Source organism: Carassius auratus, chromosome 7 (assembly GCF_003368295.1).
Source record: "Carassius auratus strain Wakin chromosome 7, ASM336829v1, whole genome shotgun sequence".
Taxonomy (NCBI): Eukaryota; Metazoa; Chordata; class Actinopteri; order Cypriniformes; family Cyprinidae; genus Carassius; species Carassius auratus.
In genome coordinates this window covers 18613608-18635707 of record NC_039249.1, presented here as the reverse complement: position 1 = coordinate 18635707, position 22100 = coordinate 18613608, and the positions used below count along the sequence as shown (strand labels likewise).

Sequence of the window (22100 nt, the reverse complement as noted above, 5' to 3'; positions counted from 1 at the left end):
CTCTCTTATCTTGCTCCAGCTCTTTCAGATTCCTTTTCAGGAAAGGCTTAGGCTACTTGATGCCTACACAACGGTGCACGACTGACGCATCCATCTCAAATTGGGACAGTGCATGAGATCAGATCCCTTACAAGCACACACAGACTCTCCTCAAATTCTCCCACACCAGTATAAGAGAAACTGAAGTCTGGTCTGACCTCCAGCATCCTCGTCATATCGTCATCCCTCCATCCACCCTGCAGGGAAGAAGGCTTACCGCGGGGATGTTCCCAAAACAAAAAGACAAATCTGAGACCTATTAATAAAACAGGACACTCACATTTCCAGCATACTCAGGCTAATCTCAGGCAGCTGTTATCTCTAAGCAGGAAGTGCTTTCTGGGCCCACTGCCGTGCTGACGGGCGGTGCGTACCCAGTAAACGGGCTGAGAGTGATAAGATAGTTCATGTTTGAGGGGTGATCTGTCCACTCCAGAATGTTACAGAACCCTGAGAGTCCGGGTCTGGGGGATATTAGTTTCTCGTGGCAGCCCACATTAGGAATGGAGTCCACTGAGTCCCACTTACCCAGGACAACAGGGCAATGCATGATGGGGACCTCTCTGTACAGATCAACGCTTCTGAACACAGGTGGCTTCAGTGTGTCAGACTACATCCGCAAATTCACAGTAAGACCCCGCTTTTGCATGAGAAAATTCAATATTTATAGAATATATTTTTAGATTATTCGTATAATGCTATAGATATATGTCTTATAATAACATGACTGGCAAAACTGTATGCAGTTACTTTTAGATTATTGTCATTAAAAAAAAATCAACTACTATTTTAGGGAGTTAAAATAAATATTTTAAATCTCACCTTATATGTGTGAATATTAAACTCTTATGGTAAAACATTTTTGTTTGCATATGTAAGCTACTTTTAATTCAAGTGGTTTGAAATTCTGAGGAGGAGGTTTTGTACAAATGTTTTACTGACAAACATGTTCAGGGTTGCCTTTACCTCTCACGTGGAGAATATGTGATTACTTGAATTACTTTATCTGCGTACTTTGATCATTTATAAGCTTCTCTCTTGAGCTGTTGGTTTTGTTGTATGCTCTTTGTCATTTTCTTTTTTCTTTTCTTGTTGAGTCAAATCATCTCAGTATTGTTTCACAAATTGTTGCACATGTTTTTGACAATGGTGCCCTTTTGGCCTTTTGAAAAATTGCGCATTGTCTGTAACATTTTAAAGATGTTGTACATTAGAGAGCACAATCCCATCTCCTTTCTCAGAACAAAGAGAAAACATGAAAAGACAATTAGCTTGTGTGGGTGAGTGATGGAGAAAAACAATTCATTTCAGCTAAGCATATTTAGCTTGGGCTGTTAAATAGATGAAATTTGATTGAATTTGAATTCATCTTGACACTTTATAGCACTCAGAGTGAGTTTTTATTGAATGGCCTGAACGGTAATGGGATTTGCGTCCAATTTACATACCCTCTCCCCGAGCGCTTTTGTCAGAGGGACTCTTCTGCTCTTTCAACCTTTAACGCTAAGAGTCCTTGCCATGTCAAACATCTTTATTAGGGCGCAGAAGGGATTGTAAAATGAGACTACAGTGCAAACATTCCCTTCAGAGAGGGCAAGGGTAAACACCACTATGAACAACAGCATACATCCATTAACTTGTCAGTGCCCTTCAAAGCCATATTGTCTCCATCAGGCTGACGATGTACCACAAGTACAGCAGTTTAACAGCAGACTTGCATTTCCCTTCTTAACGCACATTCTGTTCTGATCAAAGAGGTTTTAATATATTAAGCAGAATTATAGTTATGCTTATCTCTGCCAAGCAGATATTCTTTCCCAGTGATGTTAGCTATCTTACTGGCCCGAGTCCTGTTGTGGAATGGAAATTGAGTTTCTTGTGTTGTGCCAGCTTGAAATAACAGATCCCCACCACCACTAAATAGTCAGCACGGAGCCACATTCCTGTGGCTGTCGTGACCCTGGTCTCTATCTCTATTGCATAATAAGGTTATATTATATTGTGAGCGTTGTGTTTTGGCATCCGAACACAGCAGAAAGTTGTTATAGAAGGATAAAGACAAAAAGTCCCTGGCTTACACATGGGACACTGACTTTACGGACAGAACATCCAGAGAGTTTAAGGTTCCCATCTCTAGAAGCCCCTTTATTAAAGGTGTCTTATATATTCGGTAGACAGTTTTAACCCAAGCAACTTACATTGCATTCAAGCTATACATTTTATCACTTGTGAAAATGGGAATCAAACCCATGACCTGCATTGAGCTTTCAGCATGTTAAGTAAATAAACATGATTCTCTAATAAAGACTTAAAAATTATTTGCTTGTTTACCTTATAATTTCTTTAAAAACCTCTTAATAGATTTAATAGACAATAGGGTGAAATATTACAATAACATTCAGTTTTTCCAGTCTAGGTGAATTGATCAATTAGTCTATTTAACTTATAAATCTGCTATAGCTGTTTGTTAATTCATGTCTATTCATCATACATTAGCTAATAATTATAAAGTTGACTAAAGTGTAAAAATTAACTAGTAATGGACAAAGGTAATAGACATTTTATATTTTGTGAATGAATGTATGCTATTTGAGTAAATTTGCCCAGGGATGTTTTCTTCTTTCAATGATTTTATTCCTGGTTATGATTGCGTTGTTGTAATGATTCAGCTAATGCAAAGACTCATTAACTATGGCTGGATTCCAGATGAGGTCAGAGACGTTTATTTTTACTTAAAATGTCAGCCAATGTCACGTCACGTTCCCATGAGTAGGGTGTTAGGTGATATGTAGTTGGCAGCATAGGGATCCAGTGGTTGAGTCTCAAAGGAAGATGGATGCAACTCTGTCACAATTAATTTATAAAGAAAGTGTGATAAGAACATGAAAGAGTGAGATTTCATTTGTCTTTCCTCTACCTAATGACCGGCCATTTACAGAGGTCATTCCATTCATGCTCACCTGTCGGCAGCATCTGCTGAGAAGAGTTTAAATGTTTTGATGACGCCAAGAGACTGCTGGAACTTTGGCAATCACCAAGGCCCGCTATAGGTCATATCAAAGGCCTGTCCCAGAGTATAGGATAGAGAGAGAGAGAGAGAGAGAGAGAGCGAGAGAAGAGGGGGAGGAAAATAGAAGTGGAGAGATAAGATACCCAATGGAGGTGTTTATTTAAGTGGTGCATGTCTCTGGCACATACCAACAACAGGGGCTGTCTGAGTTGTCTGTTTTGTGAGAGGCACACCGAAACAAGCATAGAGACCACGGGGAAACAGAAATTGGTTGTGGAGAGAACCGTGGGGCATCCTCTTTTTCTACATTTTCTCAGTGCATGTGACCGGGGCCAGCCATGAGTAAACAGGCAACTCTGGCCTCCTGTATTGCCAAGTTGTATGAAGGAGGCCGGCTGGAGAACTCTGGAACTCCATCTGGGACGGTCAAGAAGACGAGTCCAACTCTGATAGGTAGTCTGACCAATGTGGAGGTCAAGTTACATGCCCTGGAAGGGAAGGTGGAACAGATCGAACATACCCAGACAGAGGTCCTTCACAAGCTGAGTTCATTGTGCCAAGGAATGGAGGCGCTAGAAAGGAGCCTTATACACCACAAGCAGGGTGCTCAAGAAGCAAACGTGATTAAAAATGGTCAGCGAGAGAGCAACAGTCTTCCTTTGCTGACTGAGGTCAGATCGCTTTGTGGCGAAACTGTGGATCTGCTTCATAATCTCAAGCATGAGAACCAGCAGCAGAGAGAGAAGATTGAATGCATGGAAAGTTCTTTGTCCACTCTGGAGAAAGTATTAGGGTGCGTGGGGAATGCTTTCCGTAACTCAAAGATAGTGGAGTTCATCCTCAAGGGTGTGGTGCCTTGGAGGAAACAAGGCCTTCTGAACACTGTGGAGGAAGAGGTCAGTAAGATCCTGCTCATCTGAGATCTCTGTTCCAAACAGATAAACAGACAAACACAGAGGTTATGTGATACTCAGTGTAACAGGTCAGATAATGTATGAAATCAGAGCTGTTGATTTCCAAGCTGTTTACTACAGCTCGAGCTGTGCCTGAAAATGAGGACAAATTCAAAACAGCGCGCAGGGTGAAATAATAAACCTAATGTGATATTGATTGTTTCTTTTAAAAGGAGCTCACGAAGAACTGGACATACTGTTTAGAACTCATTTTCTGCTCATCAGTTTGTTTGTTTTTTAGGTTGTTGCATTAGATCCTTACATTAACTATATATGTTATGCATGTTGCCATTTTATTAAGTTGAAATATGTAGCTGTGTGGTAGTTGTCTTTACTGTTCATAAGATGCCTAAATCTATTTTAGACAGAGTATGATAGTAGTTCATGCATTCACAATGGTTAAAATACACAAAACTGAAACTTCTGCTTTAAAAATTAATAGTAACTTAGTAATAACACTATAAATTATTAATAATAACATCCAATGCTATATTCAGGTGTCACAGTTGTTTGTTTATGGTTTTTCAGTATCATCTATTTTCCTAGCCATTGTTTTCTGCACTATTTAATTTGTTGGCTTATCTATTATTACTGCTAAGCTTGTTATATTTACAGCCAAATCTAACCTTTTACCAAGGTTGCTATTTTATCTATGACGAGGATGAATGGGCCTCGTGTTTCAAATTCCTAGAGTGGACATGTGACTGAGCTGATGGTGACCGAGTGTATGTTAACCCAGATTTGCAATTAGCAAAGCACAGTTTAAACCCATACCTTTATCACACATATTTTATGTTAAGTGTATGTGAATTTTCCTCTTACAATGCTCTTAGAACCACTTAGAGGACAAATTCCATTTTTGTTTTAACTAGAGTGGCTGTACATTGGCAGATGCTATATTGTTAATTGTAGACTGCATCTCTTTCATAATTATGAGGTGACATTGCTTTTGGATCCAAGTTAAATTGTGCAATAGTTGGCTTAGCTAGACAATGGAGCCTTCCACACTGTGTGTAATAACAGCTCTTTTGTCAAACAGTTTAATTATTACAAGCATTTCATGCATCCAATCCCAAAAACCACAAAATGGAATGTTTTGTCACAAATCCCCCCTGAGTTGTGGGATGAACATGAAGCTACCTGAAGTGCCATTCTGTAAACAGGTTGACTATTATAATATTGCTTCACCATAATCAGCATAAGCATCATTTATTGTAATAATTAACGCACCCACTTCATGTTTAAAGATCATGGTGTAATTACTCATAGAAGTATTTAAGTACAACTAAGTACAACCAAATATATGAAATCAAATCCAAAGTTTGAAAACGTTTTTAAAGTTCTGTTATTTCAACTGTGTGCTATTACTATCCACCAAATGTCCACGGTCTGTTTCTGCAATTAGAAGAAAGCTGGTAAAGTGAAATACATGTTTTAATCATTCAGTACTGCATAAAGCCCAACTAAAATATAATATATCTGCATTTGGATCCACAGAAAACCAAACCAGATGACAACAACTTTAAACCAAACAACAGTTTCTGCCACCGGAGCACACAGACCTCAGAGGAGGTTAAAGGAGTAATTTCAGGTATGAACAAAATATACCTTCAGCAAATTATGGACTATAAATGTTTTTATTAAAGAGATAGCGTGTGAAAAATGATATGTCAGTGATTTTTCCCGTATTATTTTAATGTACAGTTTTGCAAAACACAGCTGAGTTTGAACTCCAGCAGCCAGAGGTCACTGTTCCCACTGGTCCCAGCAGACTACCTTTTCCTGAAGCCCTTACAGGTGAACGCGAACCTCTGACACCTGTTAGTACAGGAGTAAGGTCCAGAGCCTTTAGAAAGGCCAAGGAGGTCACTGTGAAAAGCAGAGCACCTGCACAGGTCCAGACATTTGCTTCTGATATCCAGCTGGAGGAGGAGAATGACGTGCATTATGTACCCAAACAAGAGACAGATATCTCAGCCGGCGCACCAGCTAATGCTGAATGTGTCACTGTGACAACAGCTAAAGTGCAAAAAGATTTGGCTCTTCCACAAGAGAGGTGAGACATTCCTACAAATTGCTGCCATTTAAGGTTCAAAAATAATTTTCCTCCCATCTTGAATTTTAAAAGGGATGCTGTCAGTGATATGTTGGATTTTCTAAGATTGTAGCAAAAATTGTCAAAAATTACTATGTGCTGAAAAGAAAACAGGTTATAACGGAAGACCGAACATTGTCATTGGCCCCCTTTGGAGATAATTACATAGCAGCTGATGCCAGTGTGGAGAACTAATTCTCTAATGGACTTTTTTCTAAACACTCTTCAAGAACTATCTTACATAGAAGAAGGGATCTGAACTGGTTAAAGGGTTAGTTCACCTGAAAATGAAAATTAGCCAATAAATTATTCACCCTCAAGTCAACCTAGGTGTATATGACTTTCTTCTTTCAGACGAATTCAGTCAGAGTTATGACACCCGATGGGTGTTGCATGCATCAGTACAAAAGAAGCTAAATAAAAAGCACCCTTCCATAAAAAAAAAGTGTCTCACACAGCTCTAGGGGGTGAACAAAGGCCTTCTGTAGTGAATCGATGAGTTTTTGTAAGAAAAACATCCATGTTCAAATCATTCAAATCACTGATGGATTAACAAAATGAAAGAAAAAAAATATGCCGAGTTTCAGTTTGTGACGCGATCCAAAGTTCAGGGAAAGGAAAATGAGACCGCACAAAGTTTTTTGTTTTTTTTATTTTGCAAAAGCTTTATAGTTTTATTTATTTAGCCAATCTTTTTGAATGATGTTTTAAATCAATCTATTTAGTAGGATAGCGATTTCACCTGACTAGTACTACTTCAGACTTTCACATATCTTCTAATTTGTCAGTTAAAGGTCCCGTTTTTCATGCTTTTTTGAAGCTTTGATTGTTTTTACAGTGCAATATAAAATGTGTTCATGTTTCACGTGTAAAAAAACACAGTATTTTTCACACAATTCACCTATCTGTAAAATTTTTGGTCAATGAAGCTTTTAGCAATTATTTAAAATGCACCTGATCCCTCTACCCAATAATCTAGAAACAATGTGAATGAACACCACAACAGCTTAAGCTGCAACTCTTGCAAAACAAAAAATTTATGTCACTGCCAAAACCGTCTTATAGCCGTGTTTTTCTCATCTGTTGCAAGAGTTAAAAAAAAAGGCAGAGTGCTGATAATGCAATTCCAAGTGCTCTGTATTTTAATGTGTTAGTTGTGTGTTTTGCACTGAGGCACAAAAGACCGTCTCCCTCAAATAACAGGCTAGGTTATGTTATGTCATTAGACTAATGGCCAAGGTCTTGAGATTACACGATGCGCCATTGTAACTATAGTGACTGAATCCACGTTGCCAGGCATTATGAGTTTTAGGCCATTTAGTTTTATTAAAAAACATTCAAAAACGTCAAAAACCTTGTGCTGCTGTTGGGTTTGCTGTTATTCACAGCAGCTACTCATGTTTCTTGATGACCATTACCTGCATATCTTTCAATTGATTACATATATCAAGGTCTCACATAACTGTAAAAAGTGAATAAACGGTACATCAAATGGTTGTTCTTTGGGTTATTCACAGGGCTCTTGAACAGGCAGATGTTTCACAGGTTGGTGAAGAGTCTTCATTCAAGTCAGTAGATCCTGAGCAACAAGTGGAGCCAAAGGTTGAGGTTCCTCAAAAACAGGCTGAGGTTTCTCAGGTAGATGATGAGGCCTCATTGAAACGGTCAGTTCCTGGACAGCATCAACTAAAGAAGGATGTTCCTCACAAACCTCTGCTCTGCACCAAAGAGCCCGTCGACGAGGTCAGTTCACAACATAGAGAGACAGTGGAGAGTGTAACACCTGAGGGAAAGACAGAATCTGAGCCGGCTAACAAGAAAAATGAAAACAAAACCATTGGGAAGATTTTGGAGTCTGACGCAATAAAGAACTGTGCAGCTACTAGTCCACAAAAAACAGCCATTGTTGAGGGAGCAAAAGCAAAATCGTCACCTTTTAGAAAAGCTGAGTCACAGCTAATGATCATTGGTAAGTTCATGTTCTTACCACCAGCTGAAAAAAAAGAATTTCTTCTGTGTTGATAAACCCTCACTAGCTAGGGATGGGGATTGTGAAAAAAAAATATATGAATCCAGAACATTTAATGATATTATTAAGAAATAAATAGTTAGGAGAAAAAGAAATCTAACTGTGTTGGATTTCAACTCATAAGAGCACAACAATTACATGATGTTTAAAAATCTGATTCCAGTCAGTCTAGAGGAATAAGTTCAGCTTCACCTCCAATCTGACTATAATTCACCTCGGCACTGAATATTTCAAATACATTTTTTAATTGATGAAAACGATGTAATGCATTTCTTGCTTCACTAAAATAATTGTCTCATGAGTAGTTCATTCAGGAGTCAGATTACATTGTGATGTAGGTTTGTGATTCACTAAACAGTCACTCTTTTGGGAGTTGGACTACATTAGTTGTGCTGTATGTTATTTGACTCACTAAAACGAATCGAGATGGTTAGGAAGTCAGGACTACACGGGTTGTGCAATGACAACAGTAAACAGTGGATACATGTGATGAACAGTGACACTGGTAATACCATGTGACAAAAAGGATCAGTTAGGCTTATTTAGAAAGTATCGTGACTTTGTAAATCAACTTTCAACCAATCCAATTCTTCACTTTTAATTATAACTAAGCAGCTTATAATTTGTCAAAGGTCAATGTGAAAACATTTTGCAAACAGGACTTGTCAGCATGCTACAGTGTGTGTTGATGTTTGTTTTTTAGATGACTGTCCACCTCTCCCAGCCCCGTTTGAGCACCGCATTGTCAGCGCCAAGCAGGTTCCCATGAACTCATATTACGCCGTCAAACCCGATGAGGTGCTTGGCGGGTGAGTCCACACACACACACACACACACACACACACATATATATATATGATACTGGCTAACATTTTTCTCTTGGCACTATCTGTATATATTGTGTTAGCCCAGCTGCGTCTGTCATGCTGACAACAGAGCAGCAGATAGGAGTATTAAGTGGAGGGGGGTAACTCTTTCTCCAGGACTGGTAGAGAAGCATGCAGGCACTGCCCATGGAACATACAGCAGTTGAATGACTGGTCCAAACAGACAAGGGCTCATTTAGACCTCCTCTGCACCTCTCGCTCCACATATGCCACAAATAAGCACTGGCTTGTTTTTTGACTCATCATTGGTAGAGTTTATTTTGGGCAGGTGTTGAGCAGGTCTGTTTGCATGGAACTTATTTTCAGCCAGCAGCAGTCGCCATCTTGACGCAAACATGTTATCTCACCCCATGGAGACACAGTGAGAGGAAAGACAGCAAATAGTGACAGATAGCTTTCACAAAGGTTGAAATGATTTCCATAGTGCATGAAATGAAATCTGTGTGTATGTGTTTGTTGCAGAGGCCGTTTTGGACAGGTGCACAAGTGTGCTGAACTGTCGTCAGGTCTGACGCTGGCTGCTAAGATTATAAAAGTCCGGGGAATGAAAGAGAGAGTGAGTACAAAATATGCATAAACCATTAGTGTTTCAAAAATGTTTACCCCCCCCCCCCCTTTCTCCATCTTCTCTTTCTCTTCCCTCCCACTCCAATCTGTCCATCACTCTGTTCCTGTTAGGAAGCTTCATGAGAACACTTCCTTCTTGACAACCACTGACAGTTCTGCGCACATGAGCATATGAAAAATGTGCACACATTAACACATGCCCTTGCACTCTCGCACATAACATAACACCCATAGTCCCTCAAGTACATGGAAGTGTATGTTGTTTCTAGCATCTGTATTAAAAAAGCATACATCCATGCAGAAAAGCACGTTATATTTATACAGCGCTCCAAACACTTAGCTGTTTTCATATAATGTGAAATATAAAAAATCTTTGCCCATGCACTTTCATCAGTTCCAAACATCCTCTAAGCTTCAACATGTGCCGCTAATTCCATCTAATGACAGCTCTTCTGTCAAAAGCACTTGCCCTCAGTGCAATGCCTTTCTCTCCCCTCTGTTCTGTCAGTTGGCGTCATTAGAGAGCAATCAGTGAGGAACGGGCAAGTACAGATCATTTTCAATCTCTCACGGTTTAATTCCACAAATGTCAAAAGAGCAAAAGGAGTCAACACACAGTCGCACAGAGGATATCTCTCTATAAGTATCATTTCTGGAAACATTAGCATTTTGAAATGCTCCTTCCTAATGACAACATGATGCTCCATTCCTTCTGCATGCACCGTCTGCTTAAAAAAGTGCCAGAGAGAGAGGAAGAGTAGCTTCATATGAAATAATTCAATGGATTTCCTGGGTCATTCAACAGAATAGTGGACAGGAAGAGGCAGAATAACTAGGGCTGACAATTACAGGGTTGGCAACGGCTGTAAAGTCCCATTTCAGAAGCTGTTTAAATGCTTGTATTTGCAACCCCATGCAATCATTGTCAATCCACTTCCAGCACTTTAACTGCACAATTTAAATTCTGAAATAGCTTCTCTCTTGCTAATGACCTAATTTATAACCCTGCCGCTATCATCCTTTTGAGAGTGTAACAACACTTTTCCTAAGCTTAAAATATATGCTTTAGACAGCTGTTTGAAAAGGAAAAGCAATGCAGATGATAATTTATTTGTATTTTATTTTTTGTGCTTTTATTCCAGGATGAAGTGAAGAATGAGATTGGAGTAATGAACCAGTTAAACCATGCAAATTTGATTCAGCTGTATGATGCTTTTGAGTCTCGAACAAATCTCACACTTATTATGGAATAGTAAGTATACCCCAAATTTACTAGAAAGGTTCGTTTAAATATTTACGACTTATATATAGTATAAAATTGGTCTAAATATTAATTCTAACTTGGCTTCGGATAATATTCATTAGGCTTCATTTGCAAAGCAAATTTTCTCTCCTGGACTGGTCCTCACATTCTGTCGCAAGAACATAGAGCACCCACACATGCCACTGTACACAGACATAATGGTGTGTCATCTTCCTGCCTTGTTCACAGATTTAATTCACATTTTTGATGGTATTTAATTTGCTTTTAATTGAAACATGAATGTTTTGTGTGAATATTAATATTTGTAATACAAAACATACCTATAAATGATGAGGCTTTTTTCTGAGATGGATATTTTTAAATAAGGTATGGAAAGAGTCTTAAAATTTAGTTTTGTTTTCGCATTAAAAAAAACTTGCACTTAAATGGCTTAAGCCGCTTAATGTCAATATGCTTGGCCAAACAGACTAAACTAAAAGAGAGGAGTTAATACGTGACGGTTCATTTGAGAAATCTTTCCATGGTGTGTTTTTTCAGTGTGGAGGGTGGTGAATTGTTTGAGCGTATCATTGATGAGAATTACCAGCTGACGGAGCTGGATGCCATCGTGTTTACCAGGCAGATTTGTGAAGGGGTTCAGTACCTTCACCAGCAGTACATTCTCCATTTAGATCTTAAGGTAAACCGCACAGCCAGCACTGAATGTTATAATATGACACTGACAGGATTAGCAGTACATAGTGTCGGCTGTCTCTACGGAAAAATCCACCAGCGAATTATCCATGTTTGTCAACATTTGCTGTCTGAATGTCATAAGTTTTAATTAGCATACTGCCATGGGACTTGTGCCCTGTGATGCTTGTGAACATGTTGTTTATAGAAATATGAAATGCACACCATTACATACATTGCTTATGGAAAAGTAAAAGACTGTTCACACCAAGGACAACAATGATAATGATAAACATGCAGTCTTAAAAGTTTTAAAGTAGCAGTAGAGTCCACCCCAGAACTGTCACGATAATGACACAGAGAAAATATTACTTTTAGAAGGTTTTTCCCCAGATGATGAACGATAAAAACATTGACAGCCAATTAGAAGTCAATTCTGATTTAAAAAGCTCAAGCATTTAAAGCGAAAGACGACACAACTGTAGCACACAGCCACAGTAAACAGAATGATGATATTAATTGGTTTAGATATTACTATAGTTATCGCTAAATGTATCATTCTTGGTGTGAACAATATTTCCTGTCTTTAATGTGAAACATTAAAATTGTTATTTACATTGTTATTAGTAGTAACAATAGGTAAGTTATATTAAGTAATTATGAATACATAATCAATTTTAATCTGAATCTTTTTTATCCCTTACTTTTTATATTTTCTTCAATATAGCCAGAAAATATCTTATGTGTGAACAGCACAGGGAATCAGATCAAGATCATTGACTTTGGACTCGCCAGAAAGTAAGCAGACCTCATTAAATCCTCTTATTATCAAAAAGTTGGTTTAGAAATACTAACATGATTTTTTCATTTTTACATTTTTTTTTTAATAATAATAATAATAGTACATTTTATTTAAAGGCGCCTTTCATGGCACTCAAGGACACCTTACACAATTCATAAAAAAAAAAGACATTACTCAATCAAACCAGTACAACAACAAACATTAAATCACATAAAAGCCTGCTTAAACAGATATGTTTTAAGACGAGATTTAAAAACTGAGAGACTAGAACTGTTGCGAACTTCTACAGGAAGAGAGTTCCATAAATGGGGAGCAGCAAAGCCAAAAGCTCGTGACCCCAGAGAAGTTGTCCTAGTGCGTGGCTGAACAAGTGTAAGTGCAGAAGCAGATCTTAGAGTGCGGAAAGGAGTGTGTATATGAAGAAGAGCATGGAGATATGAAGGAGCCAAATTGTTAAGTGCTTTGTAAGTTAAAAGTAAAATTTTTAAATTCACACGGAATTTAACCGGGAGCCAATGCAGCTTCTGTAAAACAGGAGAAATGTGTTCAAAAGTGGAAGTTTTGGTAATGACTCGAGCTGCAGCATTCTGTACTAACTGTAATTTATGAAGAGATTTGGAAGGAAGCCCATAAAACAAAGCATTACAATAGTCGATTCTTGATGTTTAAGTGTAAAAATGAAGTACATTTCTCAGTCTTGTAGAATTATGTCCCTAATTTCACTCTTAAAATAAAGTGTTATAATAATGTTTTCAGCTGACATCAAGTCTTCTGATTCCCACCACTGTACTGACACACTGCACACGGTCACCATGACTACAGACACATTCCTTCACCACTGTTCATTTTTTGACATCTTTGTCCACTTTAAGCTTCAGAGTTTGAAAGCATTGTCACAGTCAGTGTAACTGTTAGAAACTTGCAAAACTTTTTTATTTTGCTTAATTTATGAATATTCTGTGATTTACATGTTTTTCATTTAGCAGACACTTTAATCCAAAATGACTTAAAAATGAGAAACACTACAACAAAAGCTAGGAATGCTAGAGAGACAGCAACATAAGAAATGCCACAATGCAGAGTGCCAGAATTGCTCAGAGAAGTACAAAAAAGAAAGTACAGAGGTAGGTGAGACTCTGTGGAACGACTAAAAGAGAAAAGTAGAGCTTTTTAAAAAAGTAAGTACAGTATGAGTCAAGATCTCACAGGGGAGTTGTGTGTTTTCTAAGAGTGGAGAGGGAAGATCATTCTACCACTGAGGTGCCGTGAATGTGAAGGTTTGGGGAAAGTGGTTTCAAGCCTCTTTGTGAGGACGCCATGGGATTCCTCTCACAAACTCCCCTCAGATTTCTGAAAGAAACACAAATTTGCAGAAGTGAGTGTAGGTAGAGAGTACAGAGCCAGTGACTATACTTACATCAATATTTTTTGCATTGAACTTGTGTGGGCTGCAATTAGCATCATTTGAGATTAGACTTTTAGATGGGCTCAGATAGGAGGGGTCTGAATTTCCTTGTTGTCTTTTGTAGAGTGCAAAAATGCATAATTGAGTGGTATTTCTTATTTGGTCAACTAATTTGAAAGGTCCTGCCCAACCTGCTTTTATTATAGTCAAGGTTTGTTGTATGAGTTTGGGTCATCTTTTTTTTTTTTTTTTTGAATGGGTATAATATAAAGTCCAAAAACAAATCTGCCAAATGTGTCTGTTTCTCTCCCAACAGGTATAGACCCAGAGAAAAGCTGAAGGTCAACTTTGGGACCCCAGAGTTCCTGGCACCAGAAGTTGTCAACTATGACTTTGTGTCATTTCCTACAGACATGTGGAGCGTTGGTGTCATCACATACATGCTGTGAGTACACAACTAGAAGCAGTAAGGCAGATCTATGAATGCAGCATTTATTTCACTTATTTCAAAAACATTGTGCAGACTTCCAACGTTTAATAGAATGTAAAAATTGTCATTAAAGAGTCAGAATTGACATTCATAAAATATGCACATATGCATTAATGATGTATGTGTTGTAGGGAAAAAAATGTCACCCTTTCTTTCCACACTGAATTGCACAGTGGCATACACGGAGTGAAATATCAGCGAGATCAAAAGCCAAATGCAAATGTGACGCTCCAAGAAAGCTTTAGAGGGCTCATCTAAGAGCATTGAATAGAGCCCTGATAAAAGGGCACCAGTTCCATACAGCTGAAAAAGCATGTTACTAGCCCTGCTGCTCTGAAAAAAAAAAAAACACACAACAAGCAAGCAAACATAACATCCCATCTCAGACCCTGCACCCCCATCACTCTCTCCATGAGCAGTGCTGGCCATGGATGACCCTCTACTCTGGCCAATAGAATAGCAGCTCGGCCTCAAAAATTGAATGAAGACTAATGACCTGACAGCTGTTGGTGGAGAATTAGAAGGGCTTGCCAAACCCAAAAATATGTGTGTCACCTACTTCACACTTCTGAGAAATGAACACCCAACAAGACTCAGGTGTTCAGTGTATTCATTTAATTATAGCTTTTTATTTCAAGTAGACACAAACACATAATTGTGTTAGTGGTGAGTTAAGCCACTATAATTGTTTGTTGTCCTCATTTCAAGTTTTTATAGATGGTATTGGTGTTGTGGTCGCTTATCCATGTACTTTATATATTTATATTCAGTTTTTTGTTAACACTTTCAGTGTAGTTCAGTCAAAATCCCTTCGGAATCATATCAGCAATGCATTTATAACATTTATTAATGTTAATTTATAAATATTGTTAATAGTAAGTTCATGTTCATTCATTATAAATTACCTGTTTATTTCTAAATATTAATTTATACAACTTGAAATTTTAAAAATGGCTCTAGTGGTGACCCAGTGCTTGTTGTACATTCTAGGTACTTGTTGTTTGTTTTATGTATGTGTGTATATGCTAAAGTGAACTGTTGAGTTTATTTACATTTGTATATTTTTATCATTGTTCTTGTATAATTGTTATGTTTTGTTGATTTTGTAATGGTGTGTTGTGTTTCCAATCATGGACAATAAAGGAACTAAATAACTAACATAATATATCATTAAACACTATAAATGCTGTAAAAGCATTGTTCATTGTTCTAATGCATACTGTTTTAGAACATTTTTTTTACCTTAAGTATCGGTATTTATTAATTAAACTGCATGGTGATTTCAACAAAACATACAAATGGGGGAAAATACAAACACAATTCAGTAATGGTAAAAAGTCAAAAATATTCACAGTGCTTCAATAAGAAAATTTCAAAGTAGATCAGAATGGTAAAAAGCAGAGATATAAGTGCACCTTTTTTCATGTCATACTTTGATAAGCTTAAAACTAAGGGTGAATAGATTTCTAGGTTGTTCACTCACTTCATGATTTCTTTTCATTTTTTCAGTCTGAGTGGTCTTTCTCCCTTCATGGGTGACAACGACACAGAAACAATGAACAACATTATGCACGCCAACTGGGACTTTGATGCAGAGGCATTTGAGAACGTGTCAGAAGAAGCCAAAGACTTCATTTCCAGCCTTCTTGTGACCGCCAAATGGTATTCATCCATCCATCATTATTCCACTAGTAAAAAACCTTGAAGTATAGAATACAAGTCATGCTTTCTATCACACATGCTTCAGTATAGCAGCCTGTCTCCTATTATTTTTCCTTGTTTCTGGCCACCTGTCTCCTGGCTTTAAGAGCCTCACTTTTCTCTTCCATCTCTCAGTCATTGCCCCACTTTGACCTGCTCAGGTTCCCTTAATGCATCCAGACATCAAAACTGAAACCTCTCAAAATACAGTGCTGTACACCAAAAAATGACATATAATTGGCTGGTGACGTAAGCATGGCCCAGTGTTATTTTAAAGTGTTGGGAGCTCACCCTCATGATGCTCTGTCTTAGATAACCTCTCCCACACAAGGGCTGTACTGCTCAGCTGGCATGAGATAATAGCAGGCTGGCACAGCAAGTGGCCATGAGAGGGCACATTGCCTTTTGCTCACTATCTTACCACGGTCTATGCACAACAAGTGATAGTTAATGATCCAGTGCACTATGACAAGGTGCATTTAGACGCAGCATGACACCCACTCTGGCCTTCCTCCCTTCTCTTTATCTGTGGTGACAATGTTGTCTAATGACCCCATCACAGCCCCCCACATGAGCCGTGTGATTCATATCACCCATGTACATACACGCTTTCAGCCAATGAATACTAATGGATTATTGGCATGATGATAATGTAGCCCTAGTAGGCTATAATCAGCTGGATTGCTTGCGTCTTTCCAACTGGTAAAAATGCACTCATGTGTACGCAGGTTTGACCAAGTCATGATGTTCAGGTACATCTTTCAGCCACTTTCAGGACTTAATCTGTTCCTCTCGCTCAAATAAAGATGACTGTCTTTTGGCTCTGTTAGCCACGTTAGCCCGGTTAGCCAAACATCAGGACAGTTAGCAAAGACTTGCTAAACTTGTTGTGGTCTAATTGACTTGATCGAGTGGACGCCCGCAACAGAAATGAAGAGTGCAAGACTGTCACAGGTCTGAAAAATGCCAAAGCTAAGTGCTCTATTGCTAATACTGCTTTAGAGAGGTATTTGAGGCTAAGTGTAGCCCATTATTCATCATGTTTTGAAACTCGCGTGCCCCAAAATTGCAAGATTTTTGAGGAAAACTATCCAGTGTGCAAGTTAATTTAATCAGATAGAATTAGGTATTAAAATATGAAGTATTGCAGATTTTATTGGTGCAGAGTAGGCTATGTGTATTTTGTAAAATCCAACAGCTTTTTTACCACTTAATTAGAAGAACCAAAACTAATAAACTCTGTCGCCTTTTAGAGACTGAACAGAAATGTAGAAGTTTATTTTAAAGTGCAAAGTACATTTTATAATTAGGCTGTAACTTTTCTTAAATTAGATATCCTTAGTGATGTATGCCCCTTCCAGACAAGGCAACCATTGAAATGAGACAGTTAGCTTAACATGTTTTCATCAAAACATGAAATATACGTATTATGATATATAAATGTGTATTAAAGTTCAACGTGTGATTGATAATCATTACACAGAAAGGTCTGAACTGTATACTGCATTTCATGGAACTGTTTGTTTCTTTGAGCACCGGATGTTTTTATGATCTTAATGTGTGTGTCTGTCTGGTCTCTATGGTAGCAGCCGAATGAGTGCATCAGGGTGCATGAAGCATAGTTGGCTAAATAACCTGGAGGACAAGGCCAAGGTGTACAAAGTTCGGCTAAAATCTCAGATGAGGCTTCAGCGTTACCTCGCTGCTCACCGTCAGTGGAAGGTACGGAATCACCAGTCAGTGCATGTGTTTGATTCTAAATGGATTTAGAACAGATGGAATTGCACCAGCATTACATATGATCCTGTTCTTATGGTAACTTTGTTTTTACAGAAACATTTCTATGCGGTTGCTGCAGCAAACAGGTTGAAGAGGTTTCAGCAGAGCAGATCAGTCAGTACTCCAAATTAACAATTAACCTGCAGTGTCAGCAGCTTGAGAGGACATCACAACGTTACTCCACACACTGAAAAATGAACTTGTCTGAAGATTTGAAATTGCTTTTAAGAAAGTGTTTAATATGTTCTTGCTTTGTTTCTAGCCAGTGGAAAAACATTGTGTTAAAAAGTGTCACATTTTCTTAATGTACCTTGTTTGGAACACCATTGCATTTAATTTACACTTCTTTATCATGCTTTCACACCAGGAGTGTATGGCATGGATTGCAGGGCATGCTTTTGAACCACTTGAAAAAGCTTTTTCTCCCTTCTGTGAAGGTGTTTTTCTTGGGCATAACTGCCTTATATTAGTATTTAAAAGAAGCGGTTTTTATTCTCATCGTTCAGTATTTTGAGTAAAACATACAGAGCATGACGATTTGATGTAGAAACACTGTATTCGTTCTAGATTTACAATCTTTCTTTAGCCTGTTGATTAGAACTGGAAACAAAACCTGAATAAGAGCCTCAGCTGGCATGGTGTTTTTATTTTTTTTTAAACTTGCATTTAAAACATTTCAAACAGTTCTGGAATATTTGAAAGTTAATATTGTGCTTTTTAAGAATTTGTGTGGATGCACACATTCATATGGTAATAGTATAATCACAAATAAATGCACAAATGTGGTTCTGTGCTTGGCAAGGCAATTGGCATACAAGTACACAGAAATTAGCACAGAATTATAGGGCTGTTCTGTTTTGCTATTTCTGTCGTATCTCACATAATGGAATAGAAATCATTGTATTGGGTATTTTCAGCACAATATAAATGGTCACAAATTACCTGTAGAAAATGAGTGTTTAATCAAAACATAAAAAAAAGAAATAATCGACTTGTCAAAAATACACATTTTATTCATAATAAAATCTTATTAAACTGTAAGCAGATAAGCCATTTCTCATTTCTTAAATGGATAAAACCCATCCAGATGATCATGAATGCATTCTACTCCTCCTGTGAGATTTTACCACAGAACACTGTGAGCAAACAAAGTCATACTGTCACCAGACATAATCATCCAAATCATGATCGATTAAACACCACAATTTAAACATCAACACAAACTAAATGCACCTCGATAAAATCGAAATAAGAAACTTAATTAGTAAACCTTTGCACAATATAAAATCTGTCATAAAATGGTAACCATATTTTCACCCGAGAAATGGCAATTAAACAACGGATAATAAAAAGTGCTGTGATTCCTGTGGAAATGTCCATATGTAAACGGAACAAATTTACACAAGGAGCCAGAAGGGGGCAGACTTTTTTTATACAGTCTATGGTAATGGAGTATTAAATCCAACTCAAAGTAAAGTCCTGTTGACATTATAAAGAACCATAATTAAATAAATCTGAAACGGAGTTCAAGAATCTATTGTCTTTGGTTTTAAAGCATTTTCAAGAATTTTTCTTTTCCACTCTTCATAATTTTGTGTCTCTTCTTCCTCCGTCTTCTCAGCCCTCTCTCGCTTAGGGGATGTTGAAAGCTTTTCATCTTGGAAAAAGCCAAAAAGACAATTACTTTTAATCCTCAAACATATATTCTATTATTAAATATTACATGTAGAAATATTATTTATTAGTCTTCTTAGAGAAAAAAAAATGCTTAGGAACAGAAAATGTCCTTCCATTGTAACATAAGGGCAGCTTATGGGTACAATAAGAATTTGCCATTATTATTTACTGTGGTAAACATGGCTTTCTTACCATCTTCTCCTGTTTCTAGCATTTCAGTGATTGTCTTCTGCCTCTTTTGAACAGTTTTGACTGGTTTCTCCATAGATGAAGCCTCATCTGAGGGTACAGGGAGGGAGATAGAACGAATTAGTCAGCTTAATATCATAACTTCAATAACTACTTGAGAAGAAACAAGCTGCTCTTTGATGATGAATTACACAAAATGAATATATCTAGATACATTGTCTAACTGTGATAAGTCTGTAGCTATTGTAGCCAGTCAAATGTGTTTCTTTGTGACAGATCTCTTTGAAGTTTTTTTTTTTTTTTTCACTTTAATGAAGAACACGAAAGCCAGGCCAAGATCTCCTACAAAAATGTCTTTATTCACTTTAATTAGGCAATGTGTCACATTTGTTTGAAGAATTCACACTCACTGCAGATCTCCTGTCCGAGTTTCTGAAACTGTGTGCACAGCCGGTCAAAGATGCCCTTCTTTGCGCCAGATGAAGAGGCTAATTTCCTGTCAGTTCTGATTTTCATGCACCTTCAAAAAGGAAGGAAAGAAACCAATTTATTTTTCCATCTTCATTAACTGAATATAAACCAGGTGCAGTTTAGATTTAGAGATTTATTTGGCTTGCTGACATGCATAAAATATTTTGGACCCATCTGGGAGCTTTTGTTGTTTATTATCATACAGTAACAGAGTTAGGTTGGATAACAATAGTCCCACACAGGCTCAGTAGATTAAGGCAGTCTAATGTCTGCAGTACCACCTTTAAGAAAGACAGTAGCATTTCTCATACAAGCACTCACTTTCATAGAGCCTAATATGCAAATAAACTCGCTATAAGCACGGACAGGAACAACCATGACTACATTTAACAACTATGTGATAACCAATCCAAGATCTGACCTTTCCAAATGTAATTAAAGCTCCAAATTTAATGGTTACTCAATGCACCTCTCATAGCCTCATATTAAAGTACTTTGACCACAGTGACACTCTGAAGAGCTTAATGAGGTTCAAGAGACAATTGAGCTCCCAACCAAAATTATGTAATTATCAAACACAATCATCCACCATCAAGTATTTTTGAACCAGTCATTATTGACTCCATGACAATGAGACATCACAGCAATCTACACTCACTTGCATGCTGCATAGAGAGCTGCTGTGGTAAAGAGAGGCTTTGACAGGTCAAGGTCTTGATGCTGAGCAGCAGGCAAACTGGTCTCATACCTTGAACAAATACATGCAAGTTTAGAAGTCATTCAGTTAAGATTTATTGCACTGATGCAATGTGAAGGCTCACCTCTGAAGGATCTGAGAGGCCACTTTAACCGCTTCCAAACACCCGAACTGCACTGCAAGATCTCTGAGACCCAGGTTTGACTGCAGGCCCAGCATGCACTCCATAGCCTTCAGATTACTGGAGTAAACCTTAGGACTTAGTCCAGACAGTTTGATGGCATACTCCTATCCAGTATAAAGAATATTTATTTGGATAATTACAGCAAAAAAAAATAAAAAATACAACTTTTACTAAATGTTAATGTGTACCACATATTGTGTAAAATATTCAACGCTTCGTGTGAAAGTTGTTTTGATAATTTTTTAATCACGTAATTAAAAATTAATTATCTGTGGATAAGCATTCTTTATATTAAATATTAGATATGTGATGCAATTGGACAAGATAATTTTTCTATTAACTGTCAACCAGGCTGTAATTTTGTCTAAATGATGGCAAAAGGTGTTTCCTAATTATGTTGGTAAATTTAGAATACATACATTGCTATAAAATTAGGGCTGGAAAAACACTGTAATAAGCCATTTAATTATAAAATGATAATTTATTTCCATAAAGAAAGCAATTTTATTTAATACAGAATTTGAGGCGAGATGGAAAGAAAAATTTATTGTGATGCCACAACTGGACAGTGTTAGGGATAAATAAAATCAATAGGCAAACACCAGAAAGTCTACTGGGCTTAACGTTTATAGAAAATTATGATATTACAGTTATAGTAACATAACATACATACATACATACATACATGCCCACATCACTACGCACTGATGTGTAGAATAAATAAATATAATGAAGCGGATCTTACCTTGTCTAGAGGAAATTTCATGGAAGTCGCTGCCAACTCAAGGCAAATAATGGCCTTGCTGGTGGCTGTAACAGAACCCAGTCCAACACATTTCACCTGGGATAATCGCATGTATTCCTCGGCTTGACTGAAAGTAAATGACCAGAATTAGTTATGTTTACTTCGGATTGAACCACTGAATCTCAAAACAAGCGACTGGTCACTCGACACTGGGACACTTACCTCAATACTTTAACAGCCGTTATCCCAATCTTCGACGCAAGTTTACGAAATAACTCTTTATCCATTTGTAAAGATGCTCGGATCTTATCTGTAACCACAACACACAATGGAATCCTTTCCGCAGATTTGGTTTCGCGCGAAAACGAACATAGGCCACACCCCATATAAACGTTCGGACCTGCCATTGGTGGATCAAGAAATGGGCGTGGCCAGTGTCGTTGG

The 22100-nt window shown here is 37.7% G+C and overlaps 2 protein-coding genes across 5 annotated transcripts; one reads left to right on the top strand and one right to left on the bottom strand.

The window, feature by feature from the left end:
• The first annotated feature begins 267 nt into the window (after positions 1-267).
• On the top strand, positions 268-18475 carry LOC113106176 (myosin light chain kinase 3-like). Of its 3 annotated transcripts, none has more exons than XM_026267848.1 (13): positions 268-668; positions 5500-5593; positions 5707-6058; positions 7615-8066; positions 8830-8935; positions 9476-9569; positions 10723-10832; positions 11382-11523; positions 12244-12314; positions 14040-14168; positions 15723-15875; positions 17501-17636; positions 17748-18475. In XM_026267848.1, exons 1-13 carry the CDS (start codon positions 477-479, stop codon positions 17823-17825), a joined length of 2109 nt encoding a protein of 702 aa, XP_026123633.1. In that variant the 5' UTR covers positions 268-476; the 3' UTR covers positions 17826-18475. The 3 variants fall into 3 exon arrangements, with proteins under 3 accessions (XP_026123633.1, XP_026123631.1, XP_026123630.1); XM_026267845.1 differs by lacking the exon at positions 268-668 and adding an exon at positions 3170-3945; XM_026267846.1 differs by lacking the exons at positions 268-668; positions 15723-15875; positions 17501-17636; positions 17748-18475 and adding exons at positions 3168-3945; positions 14345-15385.
• Positions 18359-22057, bottom strand: LOC113106177 (origin recognition complex subunit 6-like). Of its 2 annotated transcripts, none has more exons than XM_026267849.1 (7): positions 21879-22057; positions 21657-21783; positions 20852-21015; positions 20689-20778; positions 19970-20079; positions 19563-19649; positions 18359-19350 (listed from the first exon to the last, which is right to left on the bottom strand). In XM_026267849.1, the coding sequence occupies exons 1-7, from the start codon at positions 22040-22042 to the stop codon at positions 19220-19222; spliced, it is 873 nt and encodes a 290-aa protein (XP_026123634.1). In that variant the 5' UTR covers positions 22043-22057; the 3' UTR covers positions 18359-19219. The 2 variants fall into 2 exon arrangements, with proteins under 2 accessions (XP_026123634.1, XP_026123635.1); XM_026267850.1 differs by having other exon boundaries at positions 19209-19350; positions 19563-19644.
• Positions 22058-22100: the final 43 nt, after the last annotated feature.